This window comes from Oncorhynchus mykiss, chromosome 5 (assembly GCF_057628025.1).
Source record: "Oncorhynchus mykiss isolate SJ-2025 chromosome 5, ASM5762802v1, whole genome shotgun sequence".
NCBI lineage: Eukaryota > Metazoa > Chordata > Actinopteri > Salmoniformes > Salmonidae > Oncorhynchus > Oncorhynchus mykiss.
This window is the reverse complement of record NC_143026.1, coordinates 7,286,477-7,299,182: the sequence shown is the minus strand read 5'-3', so window position 1 is coordinate 7,299,182 and position 12,706 is coordinate 7,286,477. Positions and strand designations below refer to the sequence as shown.

At 42.4% G+C, this 12,706-nt stretch overlaps 2 protein-coding genes across 3 annotated transcripts in view; one reads left to right on the top strand and one right to left on the bottom strand.

Moving 5' to 3' along the window:
• Positions 1 to 12,706, top strand: part of LOC110523130 (ras-specific guanine nucleotide-releasing factor RalGPS1) — a 306,441-nt gene that overhangs the window by 127,314 nt on the left and 166,421 nt on the right. The gene's annotated exons all lie outside the window — the stretch shown is intronic.
• angptl2a (angiopoietin like 2a) overlaps positions 6,296 to 12,706 on the bottom strand; it is a 29,381-nt gene continuing 22,970 nt past the window's right edge. The window contains exons 4-5 of the mRNA XM_036976686.2: positions 11,233 to 11,503; positions 6,296 to 9,156 (exon numbers count right to left, since the gene is read on the bottom strand). Coding sequence (XP_036832581.1) covers positions 8,957 to 9,156; positions 11,233 to 11,503 — 471 coding nt within the window. The 3' untranslated portion in view covers positions 6,296 to 8,956. The remainder of the gene's footprint in view (positions 9,157 to 11,232; positions 11,504 to 12,706) is intronic.

Genomic DNA, 12,706 nt, shown 5'->3' with positions numbered 1-12,706 from the left:
CAGAAATGGGGTTTAGCAGATGTCACCTAGGTCATTTTTATTTCTCCAAATGTTAGACCTTGTCAGAACTACTTTCGAGCTATCCCACTTTGCGATATGAGACGGATCAGTGCAGGCGGAATCTACGCGCTGTCCGACGTAAAACAATGTCAACGACCACCAGCACTTAAAAATATCAACATGAATCGGTATCCCAGAGCAGATAAATTTAATCATGGAAACTGTGGACAGAAACTGTGGACAGTCACTGACAGACATCACTACTATTGTGCTCTAACCGTTGTGTGCCTATTGAGACGTCTGTGTTGAGATTTCCACCGTAGGACTCTGGACTTTTGTACAGCGGTCCTCTTTAAAGGATCCTTCCCAGGACAGTTTGCGCTCGGTTCAGAACTTAAAGCACAGGGTTACAGGAACAGTACTTCAATGCAAATATTGTATTAAAATACAGGTATCCAGTGGGATAATACTGAACTGTAATACTGAACTATAATACTGAACTATAATACTGAACTATAATACTGAACTGTAATACTGAACTGTAATACTGAACTGTAATACTGAACTATAATACTGAACTATAATACTGAACTGTAATACTGAACTGTAATACTGAACTATAATACTGAACTGTAATACTGAACTATAATACTGAACTGTAATACTGAACTATAATACTGAACTGTAATACTGAACTATAATACTGAACTGTAATACTGAACTGTAATACTGAACTATAATACTGAACTGTAATACTGAACTATAATACTGAACTATAATACTGAACTATAATACTGAACTGTAATACTGAACTATAATACTGAACTATAATACTGAACTATAATACTGAACTGTAATACTGAACTATAATACTGAACTGTAATACTGAACTGTAATACTGAACTGTAATACTGAACTGTAATACTGAACTATAATACTGAACTGTAATACTGAACTGTAATACTGAACTATAATACTGAACTGTAATACTGAACTATAATACTGAACTATAATACTGAACTATAATACTGAACTGTAATACTGAACTATAATACTGAACTGTAATACTGAACTATAATACTGAACTATAATACTGAACTATAATACTGAACTGTAATACTGAACTATAATACTGAACTGTAATACTGAACTGTAATACTGAACTGTAATACTGAACTATAATACTGAACTATAATACTGAACTATAATACTGAACTATAATACTGAACTGTAATACTGAACTATAATACTGAACTATAATACTGAACTATAATACTGAACTGTAATACTGAACTATAATACTGAACTATAATACTGAACTATAATACTGAACTGTAATACTGAACTATAATACTGAACTGTAATACTGAACTATAATACTGAACTGTAATACTGAACTATAATACTGAACTATAATACTGAACTATAATACTGAACTATAATACTGAACTATAATACTGAACTGTAATACTGAACTATAATACTGAACTGTAATACTGAACTACTCTAGATATCGGCTTGGCTCTATACTCTATACCCCTCATTCAAATCTGGAATGTTGAAGTCAGATCCCACTGCTTTTTCTTTATTAGGGACTGATTTACACCTGGGACACCAGGTGGATGCAATTAATGAACAGGTAGATCAGAAAACCAGCAGGCTCTGGACCTCGCTCAAGACTACATACAACTCAAATTCTAAAACTAATCACACAAGGTATTTTTTTTCTATCCATATCATCTGAAGATTAACTAGTACCTAGTTTAATTTGGCGGGTCAGATGAAGAGGGGTAATTGCAATGGTTTGGCAGTAGCCCTCTGACCCAGTTTCCTATTATCACTAGGGTTGCAAAATTCCTGGAACTTTCAATAAATTCCCTTGTTTTCTAGAAATCCTGGTTGGAGGATTCGAGATGTTCTGCTTATTCCCTCCTGATTCTGGAAATCTCCAACTCCAATTTCTTGAACGTTCCCCCTGAATTTTGCAACCCTAATTATCACACAGAGTTCTTGCCAACTCAGACTGGCATTTTAATGACTGAGGCATGAAAACAACGTCAGGCCCATCTCACACAGACCTCCAGGGGACTTTGTTAATCTGCTCAGCTCATAGGGACTGGTTCGCTCCAAACCTCCCTGCTGGTCTTTTGTTGCTCTGGAAGTGTTGGCGGCGTTAGAGGTGGGGCTCGGTGCCTGGGCAGGTCAAGGGGCGGATCCCCTCTTTGTGGAACTGACAGCCTCACACGGTGGAGCTTGATAAAGGCTGCAATGCCCTGTCCCCCTCATCACTCCACACTCTCTGCGGACTCACCTCCCTCCTCCTTTCCTCATTCCTTCCCTAAAGAGCAGTGAGGTCTCAGTTTTCCAGGTTTGTGCCATGGTCATGTCAGCAAAGCAAAGGGAGGCATGTTTCCTTCGGCTAGCGTGAGATAATTACAATAGAAACCAAATGTGTTCCACACGACGTCATTTAAGAATCACAAATAATGTGAGTGGACATATTTGGGACCCCCCCCCACCAATCCCTTTTTTTCCTGTTTTATGTTTTGCTCAAATCTACTGGGGGATGTGCCTCTGGTTTTTAAGTTGAAACTACAACACCAAACCAAACCTACTGGGGGATGTGCCTCTGGTTTTTAAGTTGAAACTACAACACCAAACCAAACCTACTGGGGGATGTGCCTCTGGTTTTTAAGTTGAAACTACAACACCAAACCAAACCTACTGGGGGATGTGCCTCTGGGTTTTAAGTTGAAACTACAACACCAAACCTACTGGGGGATGTGCCTCTGGTTTTTAAGTTGAAACTACAACACCAAACCAAACCTAGGTAAATAAGAAAGTCTTCATACATCTTCCAGAAGCAGGTTGCCTTGGTAACCCTGCCCACCTTGATGTGCAAGTAAGAACTCAAGTAAAAATACTTTAGTTCTTAAGTAGTTTTTTGGGGGGTATCTGTACTTAACTATTTATATTTTTGACTACTTTTACTCCAGTACATTCCTAAAGAAAATAATGTACTTTTTACTCCATACATTTTTCCTGACACCCATAAGTACTCGTTATATTTTGAATGCTTAGCAGGACAGGAACATTCATGCACTTATCAAGAGAACATCCCTGGTCATCCCTACTGCCTCTGATCTGGCGGACTCACTAAACACATGCTTTGTTTGTAAATTATGTTGGAGTGTACCCCTGGCTATCCATAAATAAAAAAAACTATATGGTTTGCTTAATATAAGGAATTTAATTTAAGGAATAAGGAATATAAGGATTTTTTAAAATTATTTATACTTTTATCTTTATAATATTTTAGCAATTACATTTACCTTTTAATACTTAAGTATATTTAAAACCAAATACTTTTAGACTTTTACTCAAGTAGTATTTCACTGCGTCTCTTTCACTTTCACAGAGTATCAGCTGTGGGACAGTCATTTTGTTCCTCATTCTCTGGCCAGTCGCATTAGCACTCTTTCAGTCCAGGGAAAGAGGACTTTTCTGCCTTGCCAGTTCTGGAATCTGTATTATTGTGTCATTTTCAGTGTGCCCACTTAATGACCCTAGAATGAGGAACAATACAGCTGTTGTTCCCATCACACTACCTCAAGTTATGTCGGCCAATATTAGCCAATATCGTCTCTTGTTTAGTGTAAACAGACTCAAAGCAGAGCTTCTGAAGGGAAATGATAAGGCCCGGAGGGCTGTATTGTGCTCTCCAGTGAGTGAATGGAAGAGCGGTGTGGTCGTCTGACTTTTACTGTCTCCATTAGTTAAAAGACAGAATGGGCCACTGTGTACTGGGTTTGACCACACGTCAGACTGCTAAGCGATATACACTACATGACCAAAAGTATGTGGACTCCTGCTCATCGAACATCTCATTCCAAAATCATGAGCATTAAGATGGAGTTTGTCCCTCCCTTTGCTGCTATAACAGCCTCCACTCTACTCGGAAGGCTTTCAACTAGATGTTGGAACATTGCTGCGGGGACTTGCTTCCATTCAGCCACACAAGCATTATTGAGGTTGGGCACTGATGTTGGGCGATTAGGCCTGGCTCGCGGGCGATTAGGCCTGGCTCGCAGCCGGCGTCCCAATTCATCCCAAAGGTGTTCGATGGGGTTGAGGTCAGGGCTCCTTGCAGGCCAGTCAAGTTCTTGCACACCGATCTCGACAAATAATTTCTGTGTGGACCTGGGAGAGAGTGTATATGCAACAGTTTGGGCCGCCTAATTTGGCTCATTGCGAACTAATTTGCCAGAATTTTACGTAATTATGACATAACATTGAAGGTTGTGCAATGTAACAGCAATATTTAGACTTAGGGATGCCACCCGTTAGATAAAATACCGAACAGTTCCGTATTTCGCTGAAATAATAAACGTTTTGTTTTCGAAATGATAGTTTCCGGAGTCAACCATATTAATGACCTAAGGCTCGTATTTCTGTGTGTTATTATGTTATAATTAAGTCTATGATTTGATAGAGCAGTCTGACTGAGCGGTGGTAGGCACCAGCAGGCTTGTAAGCATTCATTCAAACAGCACTTTCGTGCATTTTGCCAGCAGCTCTTTGTTCTGCTTCAAGCATTGCGCTGTTTATGACTTCAAGCCTATCAACTCTCGAGATTAGGCTGGTGTAACAGATGTGAAATGGCTAGCTAGTTAGCGGGGTGAGCGCTAATAGCGTTTCAAACATCACTCGCTCTGAGACTTGGAGTAGTTGTTCCCCTTGCTCTACATGGGTAACGTTGCTTCGAGGGTGGCTGTTGTCGATGTGTTCCTGGTTCGAGCCCAGGTAGGAGCGAGACGGAAGCTATACTGTTACACTGGCAATACTAAAGTGCCTATAAGAACATCCAATAGTCAAAGGTTAATGAAATACAAATGGTATAGAGAGAAATAGTCCTATAATTCCTATAATAACTACAACCTAAAACTTCTTCCATGGGAATATTGAAGACTCATGTTAAAAGGAACCTCCAGCTTTCATATGTTCTCATGTTCTGAGCAAGGAACTTAAACGTTAGCTTTCTTACATGGCACATATTGCACTTTTACTTTCTTCTCCAACACTTTGTTTTTGCATTATTTAAACCAAATTGAACATGTTTCATTATTTATGAGGCTAAATTGATTTTATTGATGTATTAAGTTAAAATAAGTGTACATTCAGTATTGTTGTAATTGTCATTATTACAAATAAACATTTTTTTTTAAATCGGTTGATTTGAATCGGTATCAGCTTTTTTGGGGGTCCTCCAATAATCAGTATCGGCGTTGAAAAATTATAATCGGTCGACCTCTAGTCCACATACTTTTGTATTATATAGTGTATATTTCCCAAAGCTGATCTGTTCTCCCTAGTCAGCGATTTTGTGTTTGTGTGCCAGGTTCCTCCCCCTTTTTTAATGAGTTTAAGGCGTTTATGATACCAGAGCAGACTCATTGGAAACCGTCATAACAGCCAAGACGGGGGGATAACAATAGAGCTTTGACTGGAGCAGTTTGAGTGGTGGCGAGGTTAAACCCGTCCCCCCGGGTTACCTATTTAAATTGTTGACTGTTTTGGCTCATTTTGGGCACCGTGGCTCTGTTGGCCCCTCTGAGTAGTTAAGAACTCCATAGAAAGTGGCAGAATGGAGACCACCATCACTTAGCCCCTCTCTCTCACACACACATACAGTATGCGTACTCACACACACACACACACACACACATACAGTATGCGTACTCACACACACATGCAGTATGCGTACTCCCTCACACACACACACACACACACACACACACACACTTACAGTATGCGTACACACACACACACACACACACACACACACACACACACACACACACACACACATCTTTTTAGGATGGCTCCTGAGTGGCACAGCGGTCTAAGCCACTGCATCTCAGTGCTAGTGGCGTCACTACAGACACCCTGGTTCAAGTCCAGGCTGTATCACAACTGGCCGTGATTGGGAGTCCCATATTGGCTCAGCATCATCCCGGTTTGGCCGGTGTAGGCCGTCATTGTAAATAAGAATTTGTTCTTAACTGACTTGCCTAGTTAAATATATATACTTTTTAAATAAATAAATACCAGAGGCTGGTGATTATTGTTGTTTTGTTTAATGGAATGCTTGTATCCGTAGCCTGTTTGTCTGTGTTCGTTCTTCACGTTCTCACGTTTAATGCTTTGACAAAACCTCTGTTATCTGACCCAGTTTCTATCTGGGTGCTGTATCAGTTCATTCACCTCCACAGCTGTCCAAAAGAAAACACCAAAGTGACTGGACATAGTTTATTATGCACTGGGTGGTTCGAGCTCTGAATGCTCTAGTTGATTATACACTGGGTGGTTTGAGCTCTGAATGCTCTAGTTGATTATACACTGGGTGGTTCGAGCTCTGAATGCTCTAGTTTATTATGCATTGGGTGGTTCGACCTCTGAATGCTCTAGTTTATTATACACTGGGTGGTTCGAGCTCTGAATGCTCTAGTTTATTATACACTGGGTGGTTTGAGCACTGAATGCTCTAGTTGATTATACACTGGGTGGTTTGAGCACTGAATGCTCTAGTTGATTATACACTGGGTGGTTTGAGCCCTGAATGCTCTAGTTGATACAGAGCAGATTGATACCTTACAAGAATAACCTTAATGAGGATGACTTATGTACAGAGAGGACTGAATTATTGACATGACGTTGTGTGAACACTACAGGGAACCTCTTGTCTGATGTTGTGTGAACACTACAGTGAACCTCTTGTCTGACGTTGTGTGAACACTACAGGGAACTGAAGTGAGATTAAGATCTCACCCGAAAGGGATTTGTAATAATCGAGTTAGACACACTTGGTCTCGTTGTGATAGCAGGTAGACTAGTGGTTAGAGCGTTGGGCCAGTAGCTGTAATATTGATTTTTGCATTGTTGGGTTTAGAGCTTGCAAGAAAGACATTTCACTGTACTTGTGCACGTGACATTAAAAACTTGAAAGTTATTTGCTCCAGGGTCCCCGTCAATAATGGCAGGGGTCAGGGGGAGTAGGATACGCAAAAAAACACATTTCCATTTCACTCCACACGCTGTGCAGGTTACACGCTGTGCAGGTTACACGCTGTACAGGTTACACGCTGTACAGGTTACACGCTGTACAGGTTACACGCTGTACAGGTTACACGCTGTACAGGTTACACGCTGTACAGGTTACACGCTGTACAGGTTACACACTGTACAGGTTACACACTACAGGTTACACACTGTACAGGTTACACACTACAGGCGTGTGTGTGTGAAACAGGACACCATATAACCTTATTTGACTTCTGGTTTGGCAAAATGCTCAGAGCAAGTGGCCTCGTTAGATCGCCCATCTGAATCATTGAAGCTGCAACGTTGTTCTTTCTACAATCTTCCATCTTGCCTTAAAGCTCGGACTGCATGAAAGGAGATTATAAGGATTGTGAGCGGTTAACTGGGATGAGTCGGGGGTCGTTTTGGACGGTGGTTAGTTATGTAACTGGTGGGGGCCGTAATCTCACTTTAAAAAAGGTATGCTCACTGAACATATATTTTGATGGCATACTGGCCCTTTCGAAAGCCTACCATCACCTTTCAGCTTCAGGTCTTCCCTTGCCCTCCTTCTGGTAAAACAGTAAGTTAGGAGGCTCTCTGTGATGCATCCGCAGTGTCAACACACCTCTGGAGGGAGGTCAGATCGATTTGGTTGACCTCATTCTCCCTAATGGTTCATTAGGACACAGCGATGAAGACTCCTTTCCACGCATCCTCCCTTTTCTCCCCTTTCGCTCCATCCTTATCATCCCCCCATCCTCCCCTTTCTCTCCATCCTCTCCATCCTCCCCTTCAAACCCCATGACACTCGCTCGGCCAGCCACTCCTCCCTTACAGGAAATTCCTCACAGTAGCTGAGCAGAGCAAAAGCTGAAGTTGCCACGAATCTCTGCTCTGCTGTGGAAATGGATGAGCTTCTTTGTTGGCTCAGTAGTTTGGCCAAAATATAGACACTTGTTACTGCAGGGAAAGATGCCTCTTTCAAAATAGTTGGGGTCACTTCCTGTACACATTCTTAAAATGTTAAGAAAGAAAACAAACTATATACCATTTTTTTTTCTCCCCAGTGAGTGTTTTTGGACAGGATCACCAGATATGAATTCCTGTGTCATGTTTCCTCAAAGTGAAAAAAAAAAAAAAAAAACTTAAAGCATCATTACTAATATTGCATAACAGCCAGATAACAGTAGTGACTCGAAAAACGGTCAAATATGAACTTTATGGAGATGTGCTGTATGTATATTTAACAACCACAATAAACACCCCCCAAAAATATTCCCCCCCCCTTTCCCCCCCCCCCCCCCCCCCCCCCCCCACAACCAATGACAAAAACAAAAAACCTGTAATACAAACTTCTCTCTTGGGTTCATTGGTCAGCAACTGTAGAACAACACAGCAAAAAGCTGCAACATCACTTCTGCATTCATGCAAGCATATGTGCAAAGTCTGTGTCCGAAAGGCACAGGGCCTGTCTTTGTAGTTGCAATTGTTTTTGCAGGCTCCTCAGAGGGAACTTGACTACCCTGGTAGTTCTTCCGAGAAGGTAAACCATGTGGCCCTGTGCCCTCCAAAGAACGCTGGAGGAATCACTGTAAAGAGGGCTTTGAAACCTGTGGGGGGGGGGGGGAAACACCACCCTGTCCCTGTGAGCCATACACAAGACAGCCGTTGCACTTGTATGCTATATCTATATATTTATGAATGTAAAAGCGATTTAAAGGAATCAGAAGAAAACAAAAAGCCAAGACAGAAGCTGAAATGAATTGCACCTCAGGACAGAGGTCAAGTTGGAGAAAATGCCCGTTTACAAAAATGAAAAAAAAAACAAGGTTTTCCTGCGGTTGGTTCTCTCGCTCTTCGAAAAACTGTGGTCTTAGTGGAAGGTGTTTGGGTTGGGTCGGATCATCATGGACACTTTCTTCAGGGAGTAAGCGCCCCCGCGGAACTCGGCCCAGTAGACGCCGTCCTGGTATCGGCTGCGGTAGTGCCCGCCCCGGTACCACACGCCGTTCAGGTTGGAGTGGGCACAGGCGTTATACCACCAGCCACCCTTCTGGTAATGGGCACAGTTACCTAAAAAAAGAACGATGCAGCTGTAGTCAATGCAAAGTAGAGTCAAATGTATGTTTTTTTTAAGTTATTTTAAAAAATATATATACATATAATTAATCTCCGTATTTTACCAAACCCTTTTCCATTTCTTAAATAGTACAGTTGCTTTAAAGCGGAAACATACAGTATGTATACCTCATAACCATGCTTTCAAAAGACTTGTACCTGTGATGCCCAAATTCACACAGCTCTGCCCATGAGGTTTGATCAGAAACTGGTACAGTCTGTCCCACTGTGCAAACCCTCGGGTTAATGCTCTTTGGCAAAGTCCCCGCATAGGTGGTATTTTTTAAATATTCCTTGTTCCCCTCATTCTCGGCTCCGAGTTGTTTTGCAGCACTATAGCAACCTGGCCCCAAATCCACAAAGCATTTGAGAGAGTAAGAGTGCTGATCTAGGATCAGTCCATATAATCTTATTATGATCTAGGATCAGTCCATATAATCTTATGATCTAGGATCAGTCCATATAATCTTATTCATTAGAAAAGAGGAAAAACAGATCCTAGATCAGCAGTCCTACTCAGGGATTTTTTTGCTACTGTAATTCTTGGGCAGGCCGCATCCAAACAATGTTCTATATACATTTACGGGATTTAAAAAAAAAAACTTTCATTGTCAACTTAAACGACTAAAACAACATAAGAGAAAGGTAATAGACCTATATATATATTTTTTTAAATTAATAATCTTGGAGAACTAAGAATCACCAAAATAAAACTAGATGGTTAGGGAGAATTTAGCAGTATAGATTTTGTTATGTTTGAGCAAAAGAACGTAGCATTAGCCATGGCAAAATGTATAGAATTGCGGGACATTAGCTTTAAAGCTGCAATATTTTCTCTCAACCCCATGAAGACATTTTTAGAATTGCAGGGAATTGGCTTAAAAAAGCAAAAATGGCCAAGATGGGGGCCCTAAAGTTTCCCAAAAAATTCAGCAGCGCCAACGGGCCAACCGTGCCCCCTACTACGCCCCCCCTGACACACACCCTGCCAAGCCCCCGCGGACACGCCCCGCCCTGCCACGCCCCCCTGCCATCTCTGTGGAGAGACTCCAAACATGCAGTGGTCTAAGGGGTTCGATCCTGGGCTGTGTCGCAGCCGACCGTGACCAAGAGACCCATGAGGCGGCACACAATTGGCCCAGCGTCGTCTGGGTTAGAGGAAGGTTTGGCCGACCGGGATGTCCTTGTCCTCCAGGCGTATGCACGCTGACACACTCGCCAGCTGTACGGTGTTTCCTGGTGCGGCTGGCTTCCGGGTTAAGCGAGCAGTGTGTCAAGAAGCAGTGCGGCTTGGGCCGTGTTTCGGAGGACTCGTGACTTTCAACCTTCGCCTCTCCTGAGTCTGTACGGGAGTTGCAGCGATGGGACAAGACTGTAACTTCCAATTGGACACCCCGAAATTGGGGAGAAAAAAGGGGTAAAAAATTCATAAGTCAATATAAAGAAACGAAGACTGTCTTCCGCTCTCTGTTCTTGCTTACAGGAGACTCTTTAAGGACAAAACGCATCCTGAATAACACCCGTTTCTACATGTAGACTGTGTTTGCAAATTACTCTTTTCAGAGGTCCTAACGCTACCGGTGTGTCTGAGCCTTAAGACCGGCATAACCTGTCAACGACCTCTTTTCGTGTCTACTTGTGCTGAAATGCACTTAAAATAAGCAAGATATTGTCAAGGAAAACGAGAGCGCTATTAATGCCGGAAGACTTCTGAAAGACGCTGAGAAATGAACAGGGATATTGGGCGGACTTCTGAAAGACACTGAGAAATGAACATGGATATTGGGCGGACTTCTGAAAGACACTGAGAAATGAACAGGGATATTGGGCAGACTTCTGAAGAACAGAGATTTAACAGTGATTTTGGATTCGACCACGTCTGACCCAATGAATGAGAAGACGAAAGTGTCTGAGCTGACTAAGTATGACACACAGTCATGCTGTTGGTTATTGTGTATCCATGAATCACTGTCTGGTAGACTTTCTCTGAGTAATAGCAGCCATCACCAAAGGGTGTAATTCCTTTCTCACCTGTATACACGTCGTGGTCCCTGTCCAGCGTGGTGAACTGCTTGCCGTTGTGCCATGTGAGGGAGTCCCCGGCGTTGCCATGGTAGCGACCCACTCTTAGTTTGTAGAAGTCTGCCTCTGCCTCAATACGGAAGCTGGCGTACTCGGCAAAGGTCTTGCGACCGGACCAGTCCTCCAGCATCACCAGAAGCTTGTAGTTGCCCTGGTTGGTCAGCCAGTAGATGTTTTCAAGACCCAGCCAGTATTCACTGTCAATGTTACCAAATCCTTGCTGTGAGAGGGGAGAAGCAGGAGGGAGAGAGGGAGGGAGGAGGAGGGGTGGGGGGATATGTTTTAATGCTGCAGATAAGTCTAAATGCTACGTTCAAAGGAATTGACATTCACTATGCCAATGTCCACCCTCCCAAAAACACACACAATGTAGTCTGCACTTGTACGTCTCCCAGTCACCGTTTGTCAAAGATGGCAGAAGGGACTAAAGCATTGTGTGTGACACTGGTATAATGTCAGAGAAAGAGTGGTGGCATAATAGCAGGATGTGTTTAAGACGTCCTCTCCCCTGAAGTCGCTGTGCGTCTGGAACTGTGGCTCACATTTTAAACCACACATGGATTAAATCAGGAGGGAGCACATTACCCTGCCAACTATGAGCCTGTCATTTGTGATTCTGGGTGTTTTTAAGGTGCCTCGTTGCCAGAAGTGAAGAGTGGGTGGTGGGGGGCTTGAAAATGTCTTGTGTTCTTGGACTCGACTTTAAAGGGGAGGTAGGATTTATCCAAATAGGCCAGTCCGACCTCGGTGCTGCAGAATGTGAATCTCTAGCCACTAAACGTTTGGCTCTGTGCTCTTAAGATTACGACATTCTGGTTCAGACCCGTGGCAAATGGAGGAAACCACACTTCATGGATAATAGGACCTTAGGTCATTGAATTGGCTGTACAAAACTTCCCATCGAAACGTAATTTTTAATATCGTATCGTGATATCTTGTGTGGACTGTTTGACAGGCTTTGTTCTGTCGAACGGTCAAATAATTGAGAAACTCAACCAATGACATTTTGGAACTCTCTGGATTTTATTTTGGGGAGATGATACGGTGAAACAATCAAATGGAAATGTTGGAACTGAGAATAGATACTGACTCACTTTATTCAATGATTCACGTGTGACCCCCTCAAAGAGTCAATCTCCCGGAATTCTGCTCAGTATTTGATCACATGATCGCCTTGGCATTGGTTTGGTTCTGTTGCTCATGTCCAGTGAAGCTGTTTCTCTTCAATGTGCTTTTCATTTGGCCATGCAAGAGGAGGAGTGTGTGTGGACCAATCAAACGCTGGACTCAAATGACCTTTTGCTGTTTATTTTTTTTAAATCAGTAACAATGAAGAGCAGTGAAGTACTAGCCTATAGTATGATGGATCTACCTGGCTGATACTAGCCTATAGTACGATGGAGCTACCTGGCTGATACTAGCC